General features: G+C 44.5%; 1 protein-coding gene across 9 annotated transcripts in view; it reads left to right on the forward strand.

The window, feature by feature from the left end:
- The window catches only part of MCF2L2 (MCF.2 cell line derived transforming sequence-like 2), a 3,251,461-nt gene that overhangs the window by 1,305,444 nt on the left and 1,923,405 nt on the right, over positions 1-22,612 (forward strand). For all 9 annotated transcript variants that reach the window (XM_069618639.1, XM_069618638.1, XM_069618642.1 and 6 more), the window contains exon 14: positions 9,931-10,037. In XM_069618639.1, the coding sequence (XP_069474740.1) occupies positions 9,931-10,037 (107 nt within the window). The remainder of the gene's footprint in view (positions 1-9,930; positions 10,038-22,612) is intronic.

Raw genomic sequence — 22,612 nt, forward strand, 5'->3', positions numbered from 1 at the left:
CTTCAGCGAACTCAGGTTCTTTGTGGCCTGTTGTATTCCCATACCCTGTGTGGTGGAAGCAGATAAAACATAATGCTGTGGGGCATGGAGGCTTCATATGGATGTTTCCTCTTTCTGAGATGGTGCACAAGCTGGATGTCAAGGGCACAAAGGAGGACACAAGGGTGAGTAGCCGATGGAGAGGCCCATGGAGGAATGTGATCACCTCTTCTCCTCCTCCTCTCCCATGGAATGCTATAGATGGGGGCTGTTGGTGTGACGTCCGTTTTCAAGATTCTACACCAGTTTCCTGACACCTCAGACTTCTCCTTCCAGTTTCTTAATCTTTCTTTAGATATCCTAACATACTTGGACATGGTTTTCTGCAGCAATCACCCAGACTCCAAACCTCTTCAGGCCTGTTTTGATTTTATTGATGTCAAACAAGATTTAGGCCCCATCGTAATTTGTCTGGCCATAAGTGGTTTCAGGGATCTCTCTGCTGTTGTTGAAGTCGGCCCTATCCTGTGTGCCTCAGTGACGTAAAACTGTCCAACAGCACCCAGAGGGATCAGCTCACTCCCCAAACACAGAAGTGTAAGACAGGCCAGGAGTCACATCTTAAAGCTACCAAAAACCTTCGAGATTTACTCATGCACTGTAAACTGATGCACAACCCCAAATGTATCTGATGCTACCTTGCCATTTATTATCTGTTGAAGGTTCCTCCCCATCAGGCAGTTGTATAGCATTCTCCGGGAACTCAAACTACACAGTTAATGGCACCCACTTCCAGAGCTACTGGTAGGGTGGGCCATGAAGAACCAAAGAGCACTCTTATGGCCAAGGGTGAGCATAACAAATTGTCTGTGCACCAAACTAGCTGCCCCATCAACATTTCACACTTCCACGCCTGCCCACTGCATTCAAACTAATTTCCAGTACTACAACTCACCTCGCTATAGCTAGTGCCATTTTCTGTTTATTCCCTGTCCTGGAGCTTCAAGTCTGCAGAGGTCAGTGACGAGTTTCCACATCAGCCAATCGACCTGTGGGATCAGGAGATGATCCATGCAATTGGTTGAAGGTTGAATCTTGTAGGTTGGCCCTGACAGGAACAACAGGGCATAATGATCTGTGGGGATTTGGAGTGCAAGCAAAGGAAGCCATCTTGACCATCGTTCTCTGGTGGTGCCGAATGTGAATCCTTTTCTGCAGTCTTAGAAGAAATGGTAGTCTGTAAGGTGATCAATCCACTTCACCAGATATGGGAATCCTGCTTAATTTTTGAACTACTAAGTAGACCTTTTGCCAGACCAAGGGTGGCGCAGTTTGCACTCAGCTCTTCAAATGCATCTTCCGATTAGCCCCCAGTGATCCAGTGCCATTTCATAACTTTATTATCGAATTAGTGAGGCACATTGCTACTGTCCTACCTCTACCTGGCTGGAGAATCGGCAACCTTGGTCACTCCCTTGGCGAATAAGGACATTGCACTGCTATAAATTTCAGTACTGTTCACAAGGGTCGGCCATTTATTTACAAGAAGATGCCATATTTGTGCAGTGGAAGCAGAATCGGTTGAGGTTATCTAGTGAAGTGATGTTCTGGCACCCACTTTAACTCCTTAGAGATTGAAGCAGACTCTGCCAAAGAATTCAGATCAGTCCCCTTCTGTCGAGGCCCCAGAAATCATCATAGACACATCTCTTCTCATGTATTTCCTATTGATACCTTCTGTTCCCGGTAAGAAGAACCCGATGGCCCAGTGACACAGCATAGATATAAGTCGACACATTCTGAACCAGATTCCCCTTTCAGAGTTCAAAGATGAGACTGTGTGTAAATGTCTCCACGTGTCCTGGGCAGAATGATACATCTTCTTCCAGAGCAAGGAGGCAAGAAAGTGTGAAAGATGAGAAGATTCATGCCTGCACCCAATCTGTGGGAATGGCTACCACTGTTGGAAAACTCTCAAACTCAAAATTGATGCACACTCCACGATGAGGACTTTGAAAACCAGCTTCTGCTATGTAGCCAATGGGTATCAATCTTATTTCCTTTTGATAAGATATATTTTATTCATTTCCATACAATGGTACATTCAAAGAATAACATTCAGTAGCATGCTGCAACTTGAGTAGTACAGTTCATACTGCCAAATTAAAGGCGGAAGAGCTCAGTATGCCCAAAGCTACAGAAGAGCCAGAGATAGAAGGATCATAGCGCGATTCAGGCTTCTATCACCCACTTTGTATGGATTGAAGTTTGCATATCATCTGATGTGCACTTAGTCTCATATAGGCAATTCTCCCATACTGTTTAATGCGAGACTTGTTTTTCCTTTCTATAAATCCTTCTCAAATGTATTTCTGCTGTAGACCATTTAAACATATCTTGAAGTCAAACTGATTAATTCAGTCATGTTTCATTGTCCAGTTTCTGGCAATCGGTATCTTTGCCAGTAACAGACCAAATGCTAGGAACAGTTCAGTGAGCTTACCCTTCTTTCTCGTATGAATAAGCCTAAAAAGCCTACATTGGGCGCTCTAGTGGTACCATTCTCCCAGTGCCCCCTTAATAAAAAGGCAAAGGCACACGCCCCAAATGTATCTATTTGAGGGCACGCCCACATTTTATGGAATAATGAAGCAGCTCTTTTCTCAGGCTTGGGATTTCACACTTGCACATTAACATTAATATTATGCCTTCAAGCAGGGTCATATACCTTTGGTGCAAGAGGTTCACATATATTAGCATCAGGACTCAACATGAGAATTTTAGGTAAGGGTATTTGGAGAGACGCGGAGTAAAAAGGTGTTTTAGTGAGTACGCAGAAAAAAGAGGGAGGGTGAGGCGCGAACTCTAGTTCCCAGCTTTGAATACCTGCTGCATTTCAGATGCGTTCTCCTCCAAGCGATTTCATGTCTCTAACAATCTTCAGGGAGGCAGTCTTTTCATGTGTTACAGATTAGACTCAATTGGTCTCAAGGAATTCTGGTAGTGAGTACACATGTAGTTCTCATTCCCGAATGATGAACCTTTAGACAAGTAAATATACATTTTTTTTAACATCTTTAATTTAAAAAACCTGAATTATTCTTGTGATCCGAACATTCTTTGTAGCTAGCAAGTGCACGCTTGGTATAATGCTGTTATTTTCCTTCCCTATTTCATAAGGTCTCGGGTTATCTTTAAAACAATATGTCTTTGTGGCTGTTCTGAAAATGCAGCGTATGCCTCTCTCAAAACTGCGCCAACACAGTATATACGTTCTCTGTAAAGCTTAACGTCTTCCAATTTCTGTAAACATTTCCTAGTTCCTGTCATCCTTCCCCGGCTCACTTGCTTAGGCCATGCACCGGTATTGTGTCTTTAAATAATGGATAATTGCCACCACTCCCATTCTCACATAAACTGGGTGGTTGCTTCCATGTGAGGTCCTGATTGACAAAAAAATTGAACATGGAAAAGTCCCATTGACTTTTTGGGGAAAATCGGGCCCTGAGTCTCTATCTGATATACATTCTGTTCTTGGCACAGGATGTAAGACGGGTAACACCAAGCTACCGCTGCCATAAGGAAATAGTGTGCACAATAGCAGTTGATCCTGTGAGGAGCAGTGCTACCACAAAGCCCCTTTTAAGCACTCTCTAGATTTTCTATTATTAATTTGAAAAATAGATGGTACAACACACTCCGGCGCAACAAGAGATGCTGGGGACTACAATATTTCACGAAACATGACATTTCCACACTACATGAAGACATTACAAGGTTGTCGGTGCAGAAACAACGGTGCCGGTAAGCTTACCGGCACCGTTGTTACCGGTTAGGCAATCTACAAGTCTGCAGGTGGGCGCTGTACCGCCGACCTGGCGGGCGGAACAGCACCCGCACGCAGACTTTCACAGAAGCACTGGCACCGGTGCTTCCGTGATCCCCATTTCTATTGTGTCCTATGGGAATGGGGATTAACATTTACAGTCGCCTGACTTAACGGACCGGCAGGGCTGTAATGCCCCGGTGATTCCGGCAAGTCAGGTGGCGGTAAATCATTACGGTCCAGAGGCTACCTGCCAGTTTCACCGGCACAGTTTCCACCGGACTCGTAATGAGGGCCAATATCTCAAGGCGGTCGAAGCTTGAGGATAGTACAGGTTTATTCCAGCCAGATTCAATAACAATCTAGGCATTAAACAGAACATGTTTAGTCTTTAATAAGATGTAAACATTGCATCTCACCACAGGCCAGCCCTGGGAGTCTCAACCTTCCCCAATGCAACAGCCCAGCAGACCTGCTTAGACCTGAAAGTCCTACTCTCTGGTTCTTAGCCTACACCAGCAGTCCTTTCTGAGACCCATTCCAAAACCCTTGCCATACCCAAAACTTCACACAGGAAGTAGCGACAGAACATAAGAAGACAGCCAATTCTTTGACTGGTTTGTATGAGTTTCTTTGGATCTGCACTATTACAAGCATTACGGTGAGTTTGGTGCTTACGTTTTCCAACCTTGTGGGATGAAAAGCTTAAATGCACTTGATACCTGATGCATCCTCCGGGAACTTGCGCGGGACCACCTCTGCATCTGCTGTGCTGTCCTAACCTTTTAACCATCACAAAAAGGATGGACAGTCAATTTTACTAAGACACGTACATTTAATAGGGAGAGAAGCACTGCTGTCTATTCTTGTTACTGAATAAGTAACCCAATGTTCTACATTATGGTTTTAGCAACAACACATGTACGAAATGATTGGCTGTGACACAAAACTAATTTGCGGTTTCTCAACTTAGCAACTACAACATAAATGAACCTTAAAATGTATCTGTGCCTGTAGATCTTATTCTATAGCAAGGTCTGGGGCTCCTTTAACACTCCTCTGTGTGCCTAAGCACATTTATGTGAATCTAGGGTTTCTAGAGGATTTCTGCTTAAAATAATCCACAAAAACAATGATCTCAATCTTACTGGCTACTGCCCACCATAAAATAGCTCAACCAATTTCCCCTTTTTTCGCTGGGCAACTAAACCGGAGCTACAGGCACATGGTATCTCTCCTGCCCTTCACATGTTCACATGTTGTAAAGGCCACCCAGCCAGTGAAGATCCAGCTTGGCAGCCGGCCTGTGCTTTGTTCCCTTGGTGACTTTGCAATCACGGTGATTGCTTGTGATATTGCCTAAACAGAGTCTACAGGTGTTGTGCCCACAGCTCATTTTATGCGCGCTGAAACCTTGTAGGTTTCGGAGTTTGTGTGCTAATTGTCTCTTTTGCTTAGAGACTTGAAACAAGCATTTGTACAATGGAGGCAGTGCGATCAACACAAAATGTATCAAAACTCTACTAAAAAAAAGCACCGAAACATGCCTGCCTTCTTTCTTATAAATTCTAATAAAGGGTTACCGGGGGGAGGGGGGGGTGGGGGGGGGAAGAGGGGTGAATGTGTTTTCAATTTTTATGTCAAATTGTCTTTATCATTAAGTTCACTTAGATGCGACAAATGCCAAATTCTGTGGGAAATGCTATAGCAATCTATAATTTTATGGAAAATTAACTGTTGTTGACACATTTCTCCAGAAAACGTTTTGATGTGTTCTCCTGTGGGATGAAACCTCTAGGCTCTGCATTTCCCAGCAGAGACTGCACATTTTGCACAAAAGGGAACTGCAAATTCAAATTTCATCAAGACTAAGGACCTCTTTATGAGCTTGTTGGTTATGGTAGAGCATGTGTTTTCTTTCCTCCAAAAATCACCAGTTTTTTTACGGCTCGCCAGATTAGGAGGTGTGCAGTATTTGCCACCAACATAAATCCGAGGAATCCCACATGCAGTAAATATAGTCTTTTTATGTGTGGAAGTACCACAAAGGGGCCTGATTTACAGATGTCTTTTTTTAGCAAAACCCCATTGGGAAACGTTCTGTGTTATTAGGCACAAGACCTCCAATGTTTAAGAGGTGATGGTAAACATTGTAAAAACTCTCCAGACGTGTTTAATTTGTTTTGTTACCAGCATAGTAGGGAATCACGCATGCTTCCCTTGTGTGGCATTTTTATCTTGAAAAGTTTAGCATTGTCTACTTCCTCCTTCTTCAGAGCTTTCGCCATTAATGTGCTGCCCTGTCAGTGCTATAGGACTCCAGGAGTCAGCGATTCCTCCACAGGTACACTCAGTGCTTTAGGATTTGAGCAGTTCTTTGGGTATTTTTCTGGGAGGTTCTTCATGCTAACGGAGCCCTATGTGACTAACAGCCCATTGATGGAGGAAGGAGGAATCGGGAGAGAAAAGGTGGCAACGTAGTCTTACAATCAGAATAGTCTAAAATTCAACATAGTCTTAAATTGAGTGAGAGAAGAGACCATTGGCAAGCTCTTTTGTGACTAAAATGATGCCAAGGGCTCCATAGAAATGTCAATTGAAAGCAATGAGGGCCCCCACTGTCTAATGCAACAATGGAAGAGATGGGGTTATGACCTAGCCTTAGGGTGCAGCATGAGAAAGAGGGGAGTGATGATGAATAGGCCAGTGAGAGGGGAGAAATACACATACAGTGGCTTTGAAATCCCCCTGGCCGTGGGTTTCGCCCATTATTCCCCCAATAGTGCTAAAAAATCTATGACTCTTCCCTGTCCTCACAGGCACTCACCAAGTGCCCCCTCCTCTTTCCATGGTCCCCCCACTCCCCTCAATTGCTTTTTTCTTCCCTGGCCATCTCCTGACCATTACCTCCTACCACTGTTGGTTTGTGTTACGCATTTTCTTCTTACGAGGTGAACTTGATTGAAACGCAAGTGCTGAATTTCAGAGGTTTTGTTGCATTAAATCTGATCACCTTAACTCTCTCTTAACTAATGTTTTTTCATTGAATTTTAAGGGTATTGCTATACCTCAGTTTCCTCAGGGCCCACTGGCCGTGTTGCACCAATAGTTTTCTTTTGGGCCCATCAGCCATGGCCTTCAGCCAAGCGAGAAAAACAAAATAGTGGATTTTAATTCCTGAAAAGTCTCTCAGCCTCTCTGCTGCAAAGCACCAAGGTCGATGAATATATATATATATATATATATATATATATATATATATATATATATATATATTTGATTGATCTGTACTTACTGGGTTAATCTCTGTCATTATGGTTACAGTTTATCTTGCAAATTTAACTAGCATATCACCCCTTATAAATAGGACAACTGAAGGCCAGTGGCACTATGCACTTTACGAAAGTGCTGTCCTAATGAATACTTGAAGTTTAAATATAAAGTATCTCATTATGAACTTTATGAACCTCCGCATAGTCCCAGCCAAACTTTTAACACATGCTTAACATTATGGTTCCACAATCCAATAGCTGTATTTAGTCTCTATAGTTGTAATTAACATCCCAAATGAGCCAAAACCCCTAAGATCTTAACACCAGATCGTTGATTATTATGATGAGACATTACCCCCACCGTGCAGTGTGACGCAGCCCTAGGGTTATACCTAATAACTCAAAGCAGCCTCAACCAAGGTCGAGCATTGAGCTCCGAGTAAATACAACTTTACAATACTACAGCAATGGAAGGTCTTAAGTAACTGTGGATACTTCCATAACTATTTTAAACAATAGGTTTGAGGAGCTGAGTCTCCACTCTGTATATTAGGCATTAAGCACTTTACTTTGGGATACTCCGGAATTGCTGCTAGGTGCTAATTTGCGATATAAGTCCCCATGGCCAATATATTTTGCACTAAGCACTAGTCACTTTATTATGGAGATCCCCTAATTGCTACTAAGCACTAGAAACTTTACATATTCATATCCAGCCTCATAACCTACCTAGCTATTGCAATCAAGTCACATAGCGAGCTCCCGTGCACATGGCACTAAGCACTTTATTATGGGGATTCTGAAATTGTTGTCATGTATTAAACATTTTACATATATGCCTATACCTGTTTTAATATTTTAAATGATATTTCTTATCAAGCACTTTACATAAAAGACGATCAATATAGAACTACCAAGCAAAGCAAGTGGACGTGTTACATCTAGACATAATTGCATGCATATTATGTACAAAAATATAAAGGTTTTTCACCTTAACTGAGAGACACTCTATTCCCGATATTATCTTTACCATGTTCCAAAATGATGAATTGCTTTGACCAGGATCACACATGGGGGATGAATCATGCCATGAACAACAAAAAGGGACCTTGTTGCATTTAAAAATTGGTTTTTGCAAAACTTTAGTGCATAATCTGATAAGGCCTGCAAGGGTGAAGCACGTTGTTGTTTGCTGACCTGGATGTCCACATTTAATCCATTAAAGGATTAAAATGAAGCCTGCGGGAGTTAGTGTACTTAATTTGACTTAATTGGAGCAAGTGCCGCTGCCTCTTGCAGGCAGAGAAAACGTTCTTCTGCTAGCTCTCTTGTTTTCATATATATAGTTTTTAAGGAACAGGGAACACCCCCATGTCTCTGTCAGATACTTTATTTTAAAAACTACTGCATGGATTTATCCCAAACCAGTCAAGGAAATTAAGTCAATGCTTTGTGCCCAAATTGTTTCTTATTTGGTCCAAATCTGTCCAGCGGTTTTTGTGCTACCGCTGTTAAAAAACTGCACTTTTGGGAAAATGAATAGGAGTGGGCTAAAAACTGTATTTTTCTTTTTTTTATAACCTTTTAATTTTTCAATGAATTGTTCCCAAAGCTTTTAAGTTGGGGGGAAACGACTTGACAAACGATTTGTTTAAAAAATGTCATCCAAATCCATTCAGCACGTCAAAAGTTATTAGCCTCTCCAGCCTCTCTGCTGGATAGATTTACCCCCAAACTAGTCAAGAAAATTACGTCAACGCTTTGTGCACAAGTTTTTTCTTATTTGTTCCAAATCTACCAAGTGGGTTTCACACTACAGCTGTTCCAACACAGCACCTTTTCTCTATGGGAAATGAGTGGGCTGAAAACTGTGGTGTTTTGTTTTGTTTATAACTTTTTCCTTTTATAACATATTGTTTGCAGTTTGGAGGAGGGGGGAGCTTATACAAACGTTTTGTTTTGAAAATTACATCCAAATCCATCCAGCAAGTCAAAGGTTATTAGCCTCGCTCAGACTCTCTGCTGCAAAGCACTATATAAAGGTTTTAAGGAGCATGGGGTACCCCCTTCTCTGTCAAATATTTTAAAGACAACTGGTTGGATTTACTGCAAGCCAATGAAGGAAATGATGTCAAAACTTTGTGCCCAAGTTGTTTTTTATTTGGTCCAAATCTGCCCAGCGATAGTCGCGCTACAGTTGTTCAAAAACTGCACCTTTTCTCTATGGGAAAATGACAAACGTTTTGTTTAGAAAATATCAGCCAAATCTATCCTGTAAGTCAAAAGTTATTAGCAATAGAATTTTCACATGTCCGATGGATCAAGTCACTCACCTTAATTATAGGGTGGCAATAAGATGTTCAGTGCTACTATATTTTGTCTTAAAAATGATATAGCATTCTGTTTTATGTTAAATGTGATTACCTGAAAACAGTCTATGTATTTCGTTCATTAACATAAAAAATAAGGTGACAAAAAGCCTGACTGTCCTGGTGCAAACATAGGCGAAATGATATTCGGTGTGGCTTGCACTCAAGGACTCATGGGGTCGATTCACAAAGAAGTTACTTTGTATAATCCTAATTTACCATAACTTAAACCTGCAGAGGGCAATCCGATTCACAAACAAGTTAGCATGAGTAACTGACTTAGTCCTGGCCTACTCCTGATAAGAGATACATAAATCAGAGTTATTTCTGGTAACATCCTTGCAAATCGAATACCATAGCCCTCTCCAGGTTTAAGTCAAGGGTATGCCAGAGGTGGTACTTTGTGAATCCGCCCTAGTGTGAAAACACAGTGGTCTGACGTTAGAGTCAGTGATCCTAATGGCCGTTTGTCTTTGTTCCCCAGCTGCTAACCGAAGACCATCTGACGTCCCTTGCACACCACCAAAGTCTGTGAGTGAAGCAGAGCTATCCAAGAGAAAGAATGTCAAGAAGACCAAGGGCGGGATCAAGGTAGGACTGTGCGTCACTTTCAAAGCTTGTGTTGGAAATTGTTAGTTGAAATCCAGTGACCTACTGCCTAGGGTTTAATCCCTGTCTATGGATTGCACAGGGTTTGAAATTGAGGAGTGCGGGGAGCTATTTAGTTGCTGCTTTTAGACTAGAACAGCCTGGTTAGCCTGACACCAACAGCGATCAGGAGCTACCTTTGGCCCCCCAACTGATTGAGAACAAACACACTTATACAAATTTAAACTCTATGCATTGGGGACAATCTATAAATAAACATTAGGATGCATGTATAGAACATTTAAAGAAAAAGAGGTCATAAATAATGCACACAATTGTATGTTTCCATCTCATGTAGAAGTTACATTTGCGGAAAGCTATGTACTAGCTCCTTGTTCCTCAGTGATAGCCCCTGGTCACTGGCTAATGCTGGATACAGAGGAGCTGCTTTTAGCTCCTGCTTATTCAATCTCAATTTAGAGCCCTGGGTTGCATACATATCCCTGTGCCAAGGCTTTCAGTAGAAGCACCATTAGAATCTAGAGAATTCATGACACATTATCAAATCATTAGAGCCGAGTAGGTACATATAGCCGTATTAAAGCCTGGAAGCCCAGGTTACTTACCATAGCTAAACAAGGGCAGTTAACACGGGTCCAGTGCAGTCCACCAGGCATGCTTTTTCTGAGGGAGAAATGTTCATGCTCAGAACTCAAAGCTCTCAGCGAGCAAACATGTTTCCAACAATGGGAAAACAAAGCAAACATGGACACCATGAGAATATAAAAGAGCTCCTTCATGAACAAAAGAGTTCCTTTTCTATTTTCATGGTGGGTAAAAGACCAGCTGAGGATGCATGCAGTGATACCTCTGTGTCTGGGCACTACCAACAAATAAATAAATAAATAAATAAAGCAGGGTCAGAGACTACAGTAGCGTAAGCCACTGCCAGTTTAGGAATTGGTTAGTTAAAAAAACAGAGCCCCTATCGTTAGCTTGTACGCCAGCGAAATACCAGAGGTTATTGCCCACATTTCAAGCAACCTGATTGGTCCACACTCAGGAGGTTAATGGGAAGGTAGCAAAGAGAGCCAAGTATCGAGCCCAAAGAGCAGTATGCACGAAAGTAAAACTCATTTTGTGGAGAACAAGTGTTTTTTAGGGAACATGAGGACAATTTTTATATTTCCCCCCATTGCGCAGCTAAAGCAGTACTTGTATTCACCTAGTATCCAATAATCGCACATTATTTCCCAATATCCTGTTTTTACCTTTAGTCCTGCCCCTGTAGGTTTTAAACCAAAGTTGATTTGAGGGCACTATGCAAGCTCCAGGGGAACTTCACTGAAAACGATGAGGCATGACCCATTACATTAACCCAAGCTTTCTTAACTTTTAGCAACAGTCCAAGTGACGTGTTGGCACCCCACCCCTTTCCGGGCCGCCTCTTGTGTTTGCCAGATAAATATCTCACTGTTATGTTTTGTTATTTTGCACTTATATAGCGCCTTATGTACCATCGGTATGGTCTGAAGGCGCTGGTAGGTTGAACGCCCTTGGGAACCGAAGTTTAGGTCAGTAGAGAGAGTAGGGAGAGTCAACGGCGCATGTGCGCACCGGGTATGTGTGCAGCTGGTGCGGTATTCGTTAAATAGCTGCTTCTTAGCGGTAGATGTGGTGGTTGAGGTCAGGGGTATGTGTTCGTTCTGGCAGGATTTATCCAGACCGACTGTGGCTGTGTTAGGCCTGAGGAGAACGCCTGGCTGGGGGGGGTGTAACCAGCAGTGTTTACTTAGAGTGATGGGGAGTGAGCGGGAGGTGTTGGTATGAAAACAGTTATACCGAATGGTGTCATAGTATCTCTGTGTTCTAGTTGAGTGGTGGTGTAAAGAAGAGAGTACCATACTATGTACGTCGCGCAGTTCTATGCGCTTCTGTCCGTTCTATGGACTTTTATTCATTCCATGCGTCCCCGTCAGTGCAACACACTCCGATCTGCTCGATGCATTCATGCATTCCAGTTTGCTCTGCGCGCTCCTGACTGCCCCACGTATGCACTCCTGTCTGCCCCTCGCATGCACCCTGTCTGCGCCTGTACTTCGCGTTCACCCACCGTGCGCAGTCACCCGCTCCCCGCATTCTCCCACTCCCGGCACTCACCAGCTCCCTGCACTCACAAGCTCTGCACACTCATCCGCTCTATGCACTCATGCTTTCTCCGCATTCAACATTAGTATGCACTCATCAGCCCCTCAGAGTCATTCGTTAGTACGCAGTAGTCCAGTTCTATAAATTCATTTGCTCTCTAACCTCATCCGCTCTCTAGCCTCATCCGCTCTATAACCTCATCCACTCTACACGCTCCCCCACTCTACACGCTCCCCCACTCTACAGGCCCCCCCACTCTACACACTCCCCCACTCTACACGCCCCCCATTCTACACGCTCCCCCACTCTACACGCTCCTCCACTCTGCACGCTCATACGTTCTGTGCAATCATCAGTTCAACATTAGCTTCTCTGTATTTATGCCCTTGTCCGCCATACGCGCTCGTCTGATATACATACCCAACCATTCTACATGCTCATCCGCTTATCATGTTCATCCATTCTATACCTTCTTCCGATCCGCATACTCATTCGATTTACACACTGGTTCGATCTATGTGGTCAGCTGTTCCTCCACTTATGCATTCTTCCACTTAGTGCATTCAACTGTTTACACTCATCCACTCTACACACTCGGGCGTTTAACATGCTCATCCATTCTATACACTTATCCGATGTACTTACTTATTCAATTTACACATTTATCCAATCTATATAGTCATCTGTTCTTCCACTCATACATTCTTTCATTCAGTGCATTCATCTGTTCACACGCTTCATCCATTATAACTATTTCATTGATGTTATTCACTTCGTTCCCTCCACGTGCATTATGTGCATTTCAGCAGTTTACATCTCCTTACTGTTTCCATATGATTTATTCTTATTATCCACTGCCGGAGTAGCACTGCTGAGCAATTAGAACATTGATAGAGAAGAGCAATAGAGACATGCACACGTTGCCTTTGGTTGCAATACAATCTGCAAGGCAGCTTCCTACACCTACAGTTACGCTGCCCAGTGTATACCAAAAAATGGGGGTCGGGGGGGGAGCATTATTGTAAATATTCACTGCCGGGGCACAGTACTCTGGCTGACATCAAGGGATGCCAAACGTGCGGTCTGTCTTCGTGCTGCAGATATCTTGCCTGTATGTTAAGGACATGTTGATTTTGTTTGACTCATTGAGCCCATAAATGGGTGTCTTGGGCATGTGGTGTTCCGGATATGCAATGACGTCCTTAGATATCCTGCAGACAGTTCTGTGCTGTTGACATAGCAGGGAGGGGCCGATAGCAAGAGGTGAATGTCTACCATGTACTTATTCTTGAAGGAATCACAGTCCATTGAGGTCGGCATGAACAAAATGCAATGGAGGGAGCATATAGGCTTTGAACTGTCAGACAGTCAATAAATGACAACAGGCTGATTGACCAATCTACCATCAATGAATGCTAAACTTAAGTGGATACTGTTTCAATACTTGCAGAGGGTATTTGCCATCCTTCTGGAGCTGGCTAAGCTGAACAGTATCAAATGTGACACACGCATACCATGTACAGGGGATGGGACAGCTGTAGTTTTTAAGAGAAAGTGTGCGTATGCTTGTGTTCACTAAGAGAAATTCGGAATGAAACATTGGATAATTGGTACTGGAGGGATTGTCTCTAAGTTAAGGCATCATGGATTGCTTTGCAGGTTGGCCCTGGTGTGGATGAGAGGTGACAAGAGATATGAAAGGTTGCAAAAACTAGATGTATTGGAATATGCCGGATGATATCTAGAAAATGCACATTCAATATATTATCTCAACGACTGATTGACTTGGCGTGCCGAACTGACTCTTATCACATACATGTTCCATAGTGATGTACTGCATGCTAGGTGGTATGTGTCATGTAGGATGTGCTACTAGACATTTTTCATTACTGAGAACAAAACTGTGCGGCTGAGTAGACCTTACATAGTTGAATTTTATGAACTATGCGTTCATTTAAAGGAAATCTGCCATCCCCTGTTGCCTCTCTCCTGGTGATCCCAGAAGCGGTGGCCTAGAACTGCAATAATGTAGAACTGCCGTGCTTAGCAAATATACATTTTATCATCATACCTTATTAAAGTGCAAGAAAATGTATTTTAACATTTTCTCTGTGCTTTGGTGCTTCAGACTGCAATAGATTTACAGAACATATTGGCCTTCATTACAAGATGGGTGGTAAGGTCGGCAGTAAGATCGGCAGTAATTCGAGTGGACGGAATTACTGTTACTGATGTGCAGTGTAATTACTGGCAAATCAGGTAATTACATCACGCAGAATTACTGTCACAAAAATGAAGGTCAGTGGTAATTCTGCCAACTTTCAGCAGAATGACTGTTACCTCTGTAAATTGGCAAAATTAGCGAATGGTAATTCCGTCGGTGCAATTAACGCCGAATGGAAAACCGTCATGATGTGAATCGGAAGTCCAGCTGCAGCCATCTTTAAAAACTCAAAAAACACCATTTTGAAAGTGCCATCCGACCCTGGAAGTCAGTGCAAGAATGTCAAGAGGCAAAGAAAAAGACAACGTGCCCGAAATGCAGCTTTGCAAGTCTAAATTCACAGAGCAAGAGCTCACTGTACTTGCTGACCAGGTGGTGGCCTATTCGGAGCAGCTCTGTGCATCACAAATGCGGAAGACATCCAACCAGCGCAAAAACGCCATCCGGATTGAGACCCCGAACAAGGTGATGGCTGTTGGAAATGTTCCATGGGACTGTGAGGACAGCAGGAATAGGTGAAAAGACCTCAAACCAGGATCCGCACCTTCATATTCAACTCACACTGTGGGAGGAGGCAGTGACAGTTTGAATCATACTCCACAAGGCAGGCCTGGAGGGTGTAGAATCAGCAGAGGACGAATCCGGCAGCCAGGAAGACCCTGGTGAGTACATGAGTGAACCCTGGGCGCATTTCACACCAACCCCAATAGAATGTCAACCTACACAACTTGCACTTAGCTTGCAGAGCATTGGGCAGCCAATGCACAAAAAGCACATCAAACTCTTTAGGACTGTACATCAGGAGGCATGGGAGGTGTGAATCCCCAAAAAGACCCACAATATAGAAGGAGGAGACCCTTCATGTAGGACATACATCACAAACAGAAATAATCACGGAGCGACAATGAATCGCATAGTATATCACCATCCTCTGTTGGCAGTATGCACCACACCCATGTATTCACAACACATTTAAGCCAAAGAGCCGCCACCCAGTAAACGCATTGGCACAAATCCAACATCTGCTCTTGTCCTGTCCCCACAGACAAGTGCATCAGATCAGTAGCATAAAGGCCTCTATGAACAGCTTATTCCAACAAATGTCACACTCACACTATTTAGCAGGACACAGCTCAGGATAGGATTCCACATTTCAAATACAAAATGTTCCCAGCTCTGCATGGGCACCCATGACCTTACACAACCGTGAATCCCATGAGACCACAGGCCAGCTAAGGGAAACATTCCCAAAAGGAATTACAACCAATCATCAAGCCAGTTACCTGTGATACTGGCTGCCACGTGAATAAGCCCCTCATTTGTTTGTAACATCCTGCCCACCAAGTGTTCACAGTACCTCAGTGCTATACTGCATGAAATCACACCCAACAACATTTCAACAAGGGTAATCATGCCATCTTTCATGTCTCCCAACAGGCATACAAGACAGCCAAGGGGCTATGGAAGGGCTGAGCGCATCTGGCACTCCTGTTGCTAGAATTGGCAAAAGGCATCGGCACATGCTGCACAGTCCAGTGTACCAGCCCCCAGGTAGGCAATTGGGCCCAGGGACAACTCTCAGTCCAAGGCACCTCTGGGGGCACAAGCAAACCTGCTACAGTTGTGGCACCAACATCGGCCAATGGAGAGCCTGCACAAGCACCTGTCACCCAGCCACCTCTCACTAGTGTTTGCAGAGAGTCTGGGGTGCAAATCATCTACCCAACCACAAATACCAGTGAGGCTGTTGGGCAGGCCACTGTGCAGGACACACATAGCCTACCTGCCACCACTGCCACTACAACTGCAGCTGGCCCAATGATGCCAATGATACACATGTCCATGGACTCCTCTCCCTTGCCCATCATCTCACCTCTGCACACCAGTCCACCCCACATTATCAACTCGCAGGGCACCATCCAGAGGACACTTAAACCCTTTCAGAAGATGAAGACGCAAATGGAGCAGACGATTCTGGCTATGAGGGGAGGAACCAGTATGTCACACAGAGCCCAGTTCCCCAACTCATGCTCAATGCCATCTGGGAGAGGGTCTCACAGTTTGGGCCCTGGCAGGATAGAATGGAAAGGATTGCCCAGGAACAACTGGGACACTCACAGGTAATGCAAGATACGGTGCAGGGAGCCTGACCCAGGGAATGGGCCCTCGTCTTGCATGGCGTCTCCTGCGCCTCTCTGCACCATGTGACCTATGGTGCTGTTCATGCATCTACATCTCAATGTACCACATGAGGTGCTAGATTTCAAGGCAACTGCAAGTGCTTGCATGGTGTTACAAAGTGGGTTTGGAGAAGGTGTGGTCTTATGCACCCTTTCTGAGTCCATTGGGGGCACCTGTGGATTTTAGATGGAAGTAATTGCACTGTATTTTAGTGGAATTACTGCACATTTATGATGGGATTTCCACTTGTAATGTTGCAGAATTACTATTTTGGTTCATGGCGCTAATTCCACAGGTGGAATTACCACCAAAACGGGTGGAATTAGCCCTAGCTATATTTCCACCAGTGGGAATTCTGCCGGCAGAATTAGCGCCCATTTTCTGGAAAATATACTTCGGCAAAATGGTAAATGTGGCAGTAATTTCATTACTGCCACATTTACCACTTACCACCGACCTCGTAATGAGGGTAGATTGGATTACAAAGTAAAATAATGAAATTACAATGTTGACACATGCTTCAATTGGGTTAAGTTACATGTGGAGGGAGAAGTAGAGACTTACAGATGACAACACTGACTGTGTGAACAGAATGTCATGTACATGGTAATCGTGGTTCCACAAGTTTGCAGAGTGAGATTATTTAAGACAGAGAGAGAGAGAGCTATGTAGACCTTAACTGGGTGTTCAAACAAGGGGAATGCAGGATGAAGAAGATTAGAGGACAATTTTTATATTTGATGCATGGCTGGCACTTCTCTGCTGTTCTTTAATTTCTTGGGCAAATTGCCTCTCTGCAGTTTAAAATGAGGCTGCAATTCTGTGGCTCGTATTCTATCCTGCAAGCCCATAGTCACATCGCCTGACCACTTCTAGGCCAATTATTCCTCTCAGCCTGGTTAGATTTGTGTTAAAGAGGGCCCCCCAAGGTCCTCCAATTACTCCACTTTAGACACAGTGGTAATCACAAAGGTCTTTCTATCATTAACATCCTCCATGCATGTTGTATCGTCTGTTATTGGCATGGAATTATTTTGTATTTCTTGAATGGTCCTTGGGTGGAAAATGGAAGCCACTGCGCATCGCCTCATTCCAAGAGTGTTGGTGTGGTATAAAAATGGTGGTAACTGAATAACCCCCGCTTTTGCCGCGCCACCATATTCCAGGTTTGGATGGAAAGTGAAGGAAAAACTTCAAGCACATGGGTGGGGTTTTCTTCCACTTTGCCTTAAAAAAAGAGGAGCAATTATCCTGTCCGATTTGCAACCAGTGATAATCTCTCCAAAACCCTGATGGGGTACTACCGGAGTCTATGAATGAGGGCTAAGAACACCTTGCCATAACTCATAATTTTATTTATTTACTACCAATACAAGTAGTGGTAACAGTAACCAATATGGTGGAATTGTCCAAGAGTAATGTGTCTCCATTCTGGACACATTGGTACTCATGATGGCCTATAGTATATACATTTCTTCTTTAAGAGTGCAGAAGGAGTTGACTGACAAACAGATGGCATGGTTGTTAGCATACACTTTTGCTATACCAGAAATGAAAAATAAACCTACTTCTCCCTACTTTAAGATAGGTTTCCCTGCCTCAACTAAAATACTAAGGATTTGGTCAGGATATCCATGTAAATGAAGAGTCCACCGTCCGGTGTCAAAAACCTACTTCTGTCCCTTGCACCTATAACTAAACTAAAGAGGTAGTGGATATTCTTGGTCTAGGAGAATGGCTCCAATTGTTAGGTGGGATCTTTCCCTGTGGGAATGACTCCCTTCCCCAGATCTCAATCCCTTTCCAAGACACTAAACAAGGTACCAGGTTGTAATGCTTAAAAGCAGTAAAGTTCTCTGTTCAAACTCAAAAGGTTAAGTTCCATTTCAAGCATCAACATTCCTTATCACCCATAGTTGTTTCTTCACTATTGGGTTCCTCGTGAATGCCTCCCTTCTGCAGATATCTTGCTCTCAGTTTTTACACAAAGCCTGGGGAACTACACCCTTCCCTTGCCCTTCTTTGGCTTTTTTTCTCAAACTCTCTTTGCTTTTACTTTCATAGTTCACAACACCTGGGGGAATGTCTCCCTTCCCCAGGCCTTTTATCAGACTGTCTAACAAATCGCAATACCAGGGGGAATGTCTCCCTTCCCCTGCCCTTTTCTCAGGCTTACAACACCTGGGGGAATGACTCCCTTCTGCTGGCCTCTTTACAGTCTTGGCACAGTTCACAATACTAGGGGGAATGCGTCCCTTCCCCTGGCCTATTTCAATGAAATGTACACTTCTCACCAATGTAGACTTGGCTTTCAGTGTAATGGGTGGATCCCAAACCCATAGTATTCTCTGCTCGTAGTGTGGCAGATCTGGTTTACTAACTTGCCAGGTACTGCGACTATGGAGATGACTGATGAACTTTCCTTCTGGTGGGTGCGGGTCCCAGGACCCATATTGCTTCACATATTCCTTTCCCACAGCTATTTTCTCAGCCCTTCTTACCAGGGTATATCCACCCTTCTTATCTGGACCACTAGGCCTCTCTTCTGTCCCCAATAGCCAGCCCGTGTTGGCCCCTACCTCCAGGGAGCATTTCCATGGGCTACAGTCAGTCCTGAGACTCTCCTTTGGTCCTGGGGTGCCTTCTGCTGACTTTCTTCCAGCTACGTAGGCTCTGCAGCTGCAGTTTCCCTCTGGGCTGCTCTACCGACACGAACCGTGCGGTCCCTCTTCATCCGTCAGGTAAGTCAGCTGCTTTCCAGTAGGGAGAATGGTCTTTCTACTTCCGACACTCGAGAGAAGCTTTGCTTTCTTGCCTTGTCTCGCAGTCCGCCTTGCTTCTCTCTGCCGCACTGCCAACTTGCTTGCGGCTCCTCCTAGGAGGGATAATCCTCCTCTTTTATTTTAAATGCGACTTTACCAATAGGAATTCGGGAAGTTCTAGAATGTTCACAAGTGGTTCCAGGAGTGCTCGTCATGCTTTTGCATTGCCTCCTTGTCTCAGTACCTGCCCTATAGACCTTTTTTGGGTAGACTCTTCCTCGTCCCAGTATTTATACTTTACTTCATCCTTGGGTTGACTAGATTCTTCCTCGTCCCAGTACTTATGATTTTGTCTACATGACACATGTACATGGGGTTAAAGGCAAGGGTGGGGGTTAGGTGAGGGGGTTTGGAGTGGAGCATACCACGTTCTCCTTGGATAATCCCTGCTACCACGGGGGAATCCCTCCCCATGAGATCCTTCCACTGAGTACCACCCCCAGGGGCACTATCGAGTAGCAGCCTCACCTCCCTGGCCTCATGGGAAGGGGTTCCTCCTTGGGGAGAAGTGGCAACATCTAAGGATTTGTCACACTTCCCTTAAATGTGCATCCTTTATCACTGGCATGGATTCTTTTAGTTTCTGGCTTATTTATTGGGTGCTGGTCTCTTTCTGAATATGGTGCTGTGGTTAAAAAAGGGGATGGAACTGAATTGCTGCCGCATTTACCATTCTACCATATTCTGAGTTTGGTGGGGAAGTGGAGGAGAAAAGACACTTTTCTACATCCTATCACTTTCCTGCTCATATGCAAGAGACATTGTATCCACTGCTGACACTTCTTTCAAAGAGAGAGGGAACATTATCTGGGATAGCTGCTTAATTCCTACTCTTTTTTTGTCCTGTGGCCCATATGTCTATTCTTTCCACTCCATCCCTTTTTTCTCGATCATATGTTGTTTCGGGGATCCATTAGTGGTGGGGCTAAATAACTGGATATCGAACAACCTTGTGGTTGGTGAGAGAGAGAGATAGAGAGAGGGAGAGAGAGAGGGAGAGAGAGAGAGAGATAGAGAGTATGTGTGTGTGTGTCCTGCTATCAGTCTCTAGTGTTTCTATTTTATTCAGCACCGATTTTGCACCTCCCTATTCCAGCATCTGTGGGATTTTACCTGGACTGTGTGGTATGGGATCAGTTTTCAGTGAGCTTATGTATTGTGCTCATCCTGGGTATTCAGGTAACATTGAAAGGATGGACCTGTTGATCTCCTTAACCTATTTGTTGCTGGCACCTTCAAATTTGAACCTGGTGCTAAAGGGAGATGAGGCTGTGAGCAGCCCATGCGCTATTGAAAGTGACAGTATGAAACTGGATCTCCTGACCCTCCTGGCCGCATCCTTGGGCTCGGCTTTCCTGTGATGGATTTAGCTTCAGTTTTGGAATTTTACTTACTGTGCTTGCTTTGCAGAGGGTCTAATGGGTTCAGATATGAGTAAGTATTGTGACAAAGTCCACTACTGACGTCTGGGGATCGACAGGTAGATAACTTAGGGGGTCGGTTACCCCTCAAGCTAGTGGATGTTGGGCCTGAGAAAGAATGGGGAGGATTACTTGATCGCTTTGTTTTCGACCCAAACAATTGGCAGGGGATAGTCATATTGCCACATCAGGACAGACCCACCCTAAGTGCTTTGACCTGAACCCACTTCCTTACAAGAACCTGCTAAATAAAGGAGATGAGCCCAGGTGAGAGGGCAAGAAGGTTTTTGTTACTTACCTGTAACTCCTGTTATCCAGTATGGGTCTGGCATGGATTCACATGCTCATGAATATTCCCCGTCGTCAAGCTGGGAATCCTCTGTAAAAATAAAATAGTTTTGCTTTAGCATGAAAACTGAATTTCTCCTCTAAACCAATCACTGTACTCTGGGTCATATTGCCCCCATCCAGTGACAGTCCTTCCCCTAAGCTCCACCCCTGGTGGCCATCTTCAGATTTGGTAGAGCACACAAAGCGGCAGTATGAACCAAGAAGAGCCACAGAGGGGAAGGAAGGAGGGTTTGCATGTAATTCCATGCCAGGCCCATGCTGGAGAACAGGAGTTGCAGGTAAGTAACTTAAACCTTCACCAGCATGGGGTCTGACATGGATTCACATGCTTATGAATAAAGATTACACAGCAGTACATATACACTACCACGGGAGGTGGCAAGGCTCAACAGAAGTAAAAACAATCACCCCTGGCTGGAACAGACTCCCCTCAAGTGAACAGGTTTCGTAGCACCGCTTGGCCGACCCGGGACACCTCCCTGGAATCCCTGTTGATGCAGTAGAACCTCATGAAGGTGTGCGTGGACCTCCACATAGCAACCCTGCAGATGTTGAGCAGGGGCACACCAGAGACAAACGCTGTTGTTGCAGCGATGGCTCTGGTGGAATGGGATAACGGCCTACATGGAAGAGGTCTGTTAGTCAGCCGATGACAGAGCATTATGCAGCCGGAGAGCGACCTGGGGATGGAAGCCTTCAGCAAGGCCTTCCTGTGATTAACAGGTCAAAAATTGACAAACAATTGAGAAGTCTTCCGAAATCCCTTTGTGCGTGCAATGTAAAACTGCAAGGCATGAGCAAAGTCCAGTGAATGCAAAGCCCTCTCCACTGGCGACAACGGATTCAAGTAGAAGACATGCAGCACCAAAAGCTTGTTTAGGTGGAACTCAGATGGCACTTATCGCATAAAGATGGGGTGTGTACGCAGCATCACCCTTGTTGCGTGAAAGGACAAGTACGACTGTTTGCAAGACAGGGTCTGGATCTTGCTGACCCGCCTGGCCGAGGAGATCACCACAAGAAAAGCCGTCTTCCATGAGAGAATGTTTAGCGGGGCCTCATGCATCGGTTCAAAGGGGCCGCCCATGAGCTTAGTCAAGACCACATTAAGTTCCCAAGCTGGGGCCGGAGACTTCACTGGCGGAAAAGTCCTGAAGAGGCTTCTGAGGAACTCCTTCATGAGTCTGTGTGACCACAGGGAAGGCCTACCCGGCTGTCAGATAGTGCTTTAACTCCCCCCAACCTCCTCCTCACCTGGGCCTTCTGATGAACTGTCCTTGGGGTCTATTGTGGCCTTCTTCCGAGACTTACGGTTGTCTTGTGTCGGTCTTTCCTTGGCTGGTTTCTTCTTTTTATCGTGCAAATAGGGTCTAGCTTCCTCAGAGGCCACCTTGGCAGGGAGTGGTACCTGCCCTAGGGGAACCCTGAGGA

Source organism: Ambystoma mexicanum, chromosome 10, assembly GCF_040938575.1.
Source record: "Ambystoma mexicanum isolate Mex_15411 chromosome 10, UKY_AmexF1_1, whole genome shotgun sequence".
In the NCBI taxonomy this organism is placed as follows: domain Eukaryota; kingdom Metazoa; phylum Chordata; class Amphibia; order Caudata; family Ambystomatidae; genus Ambystoma; species Ambystoma mexicanum.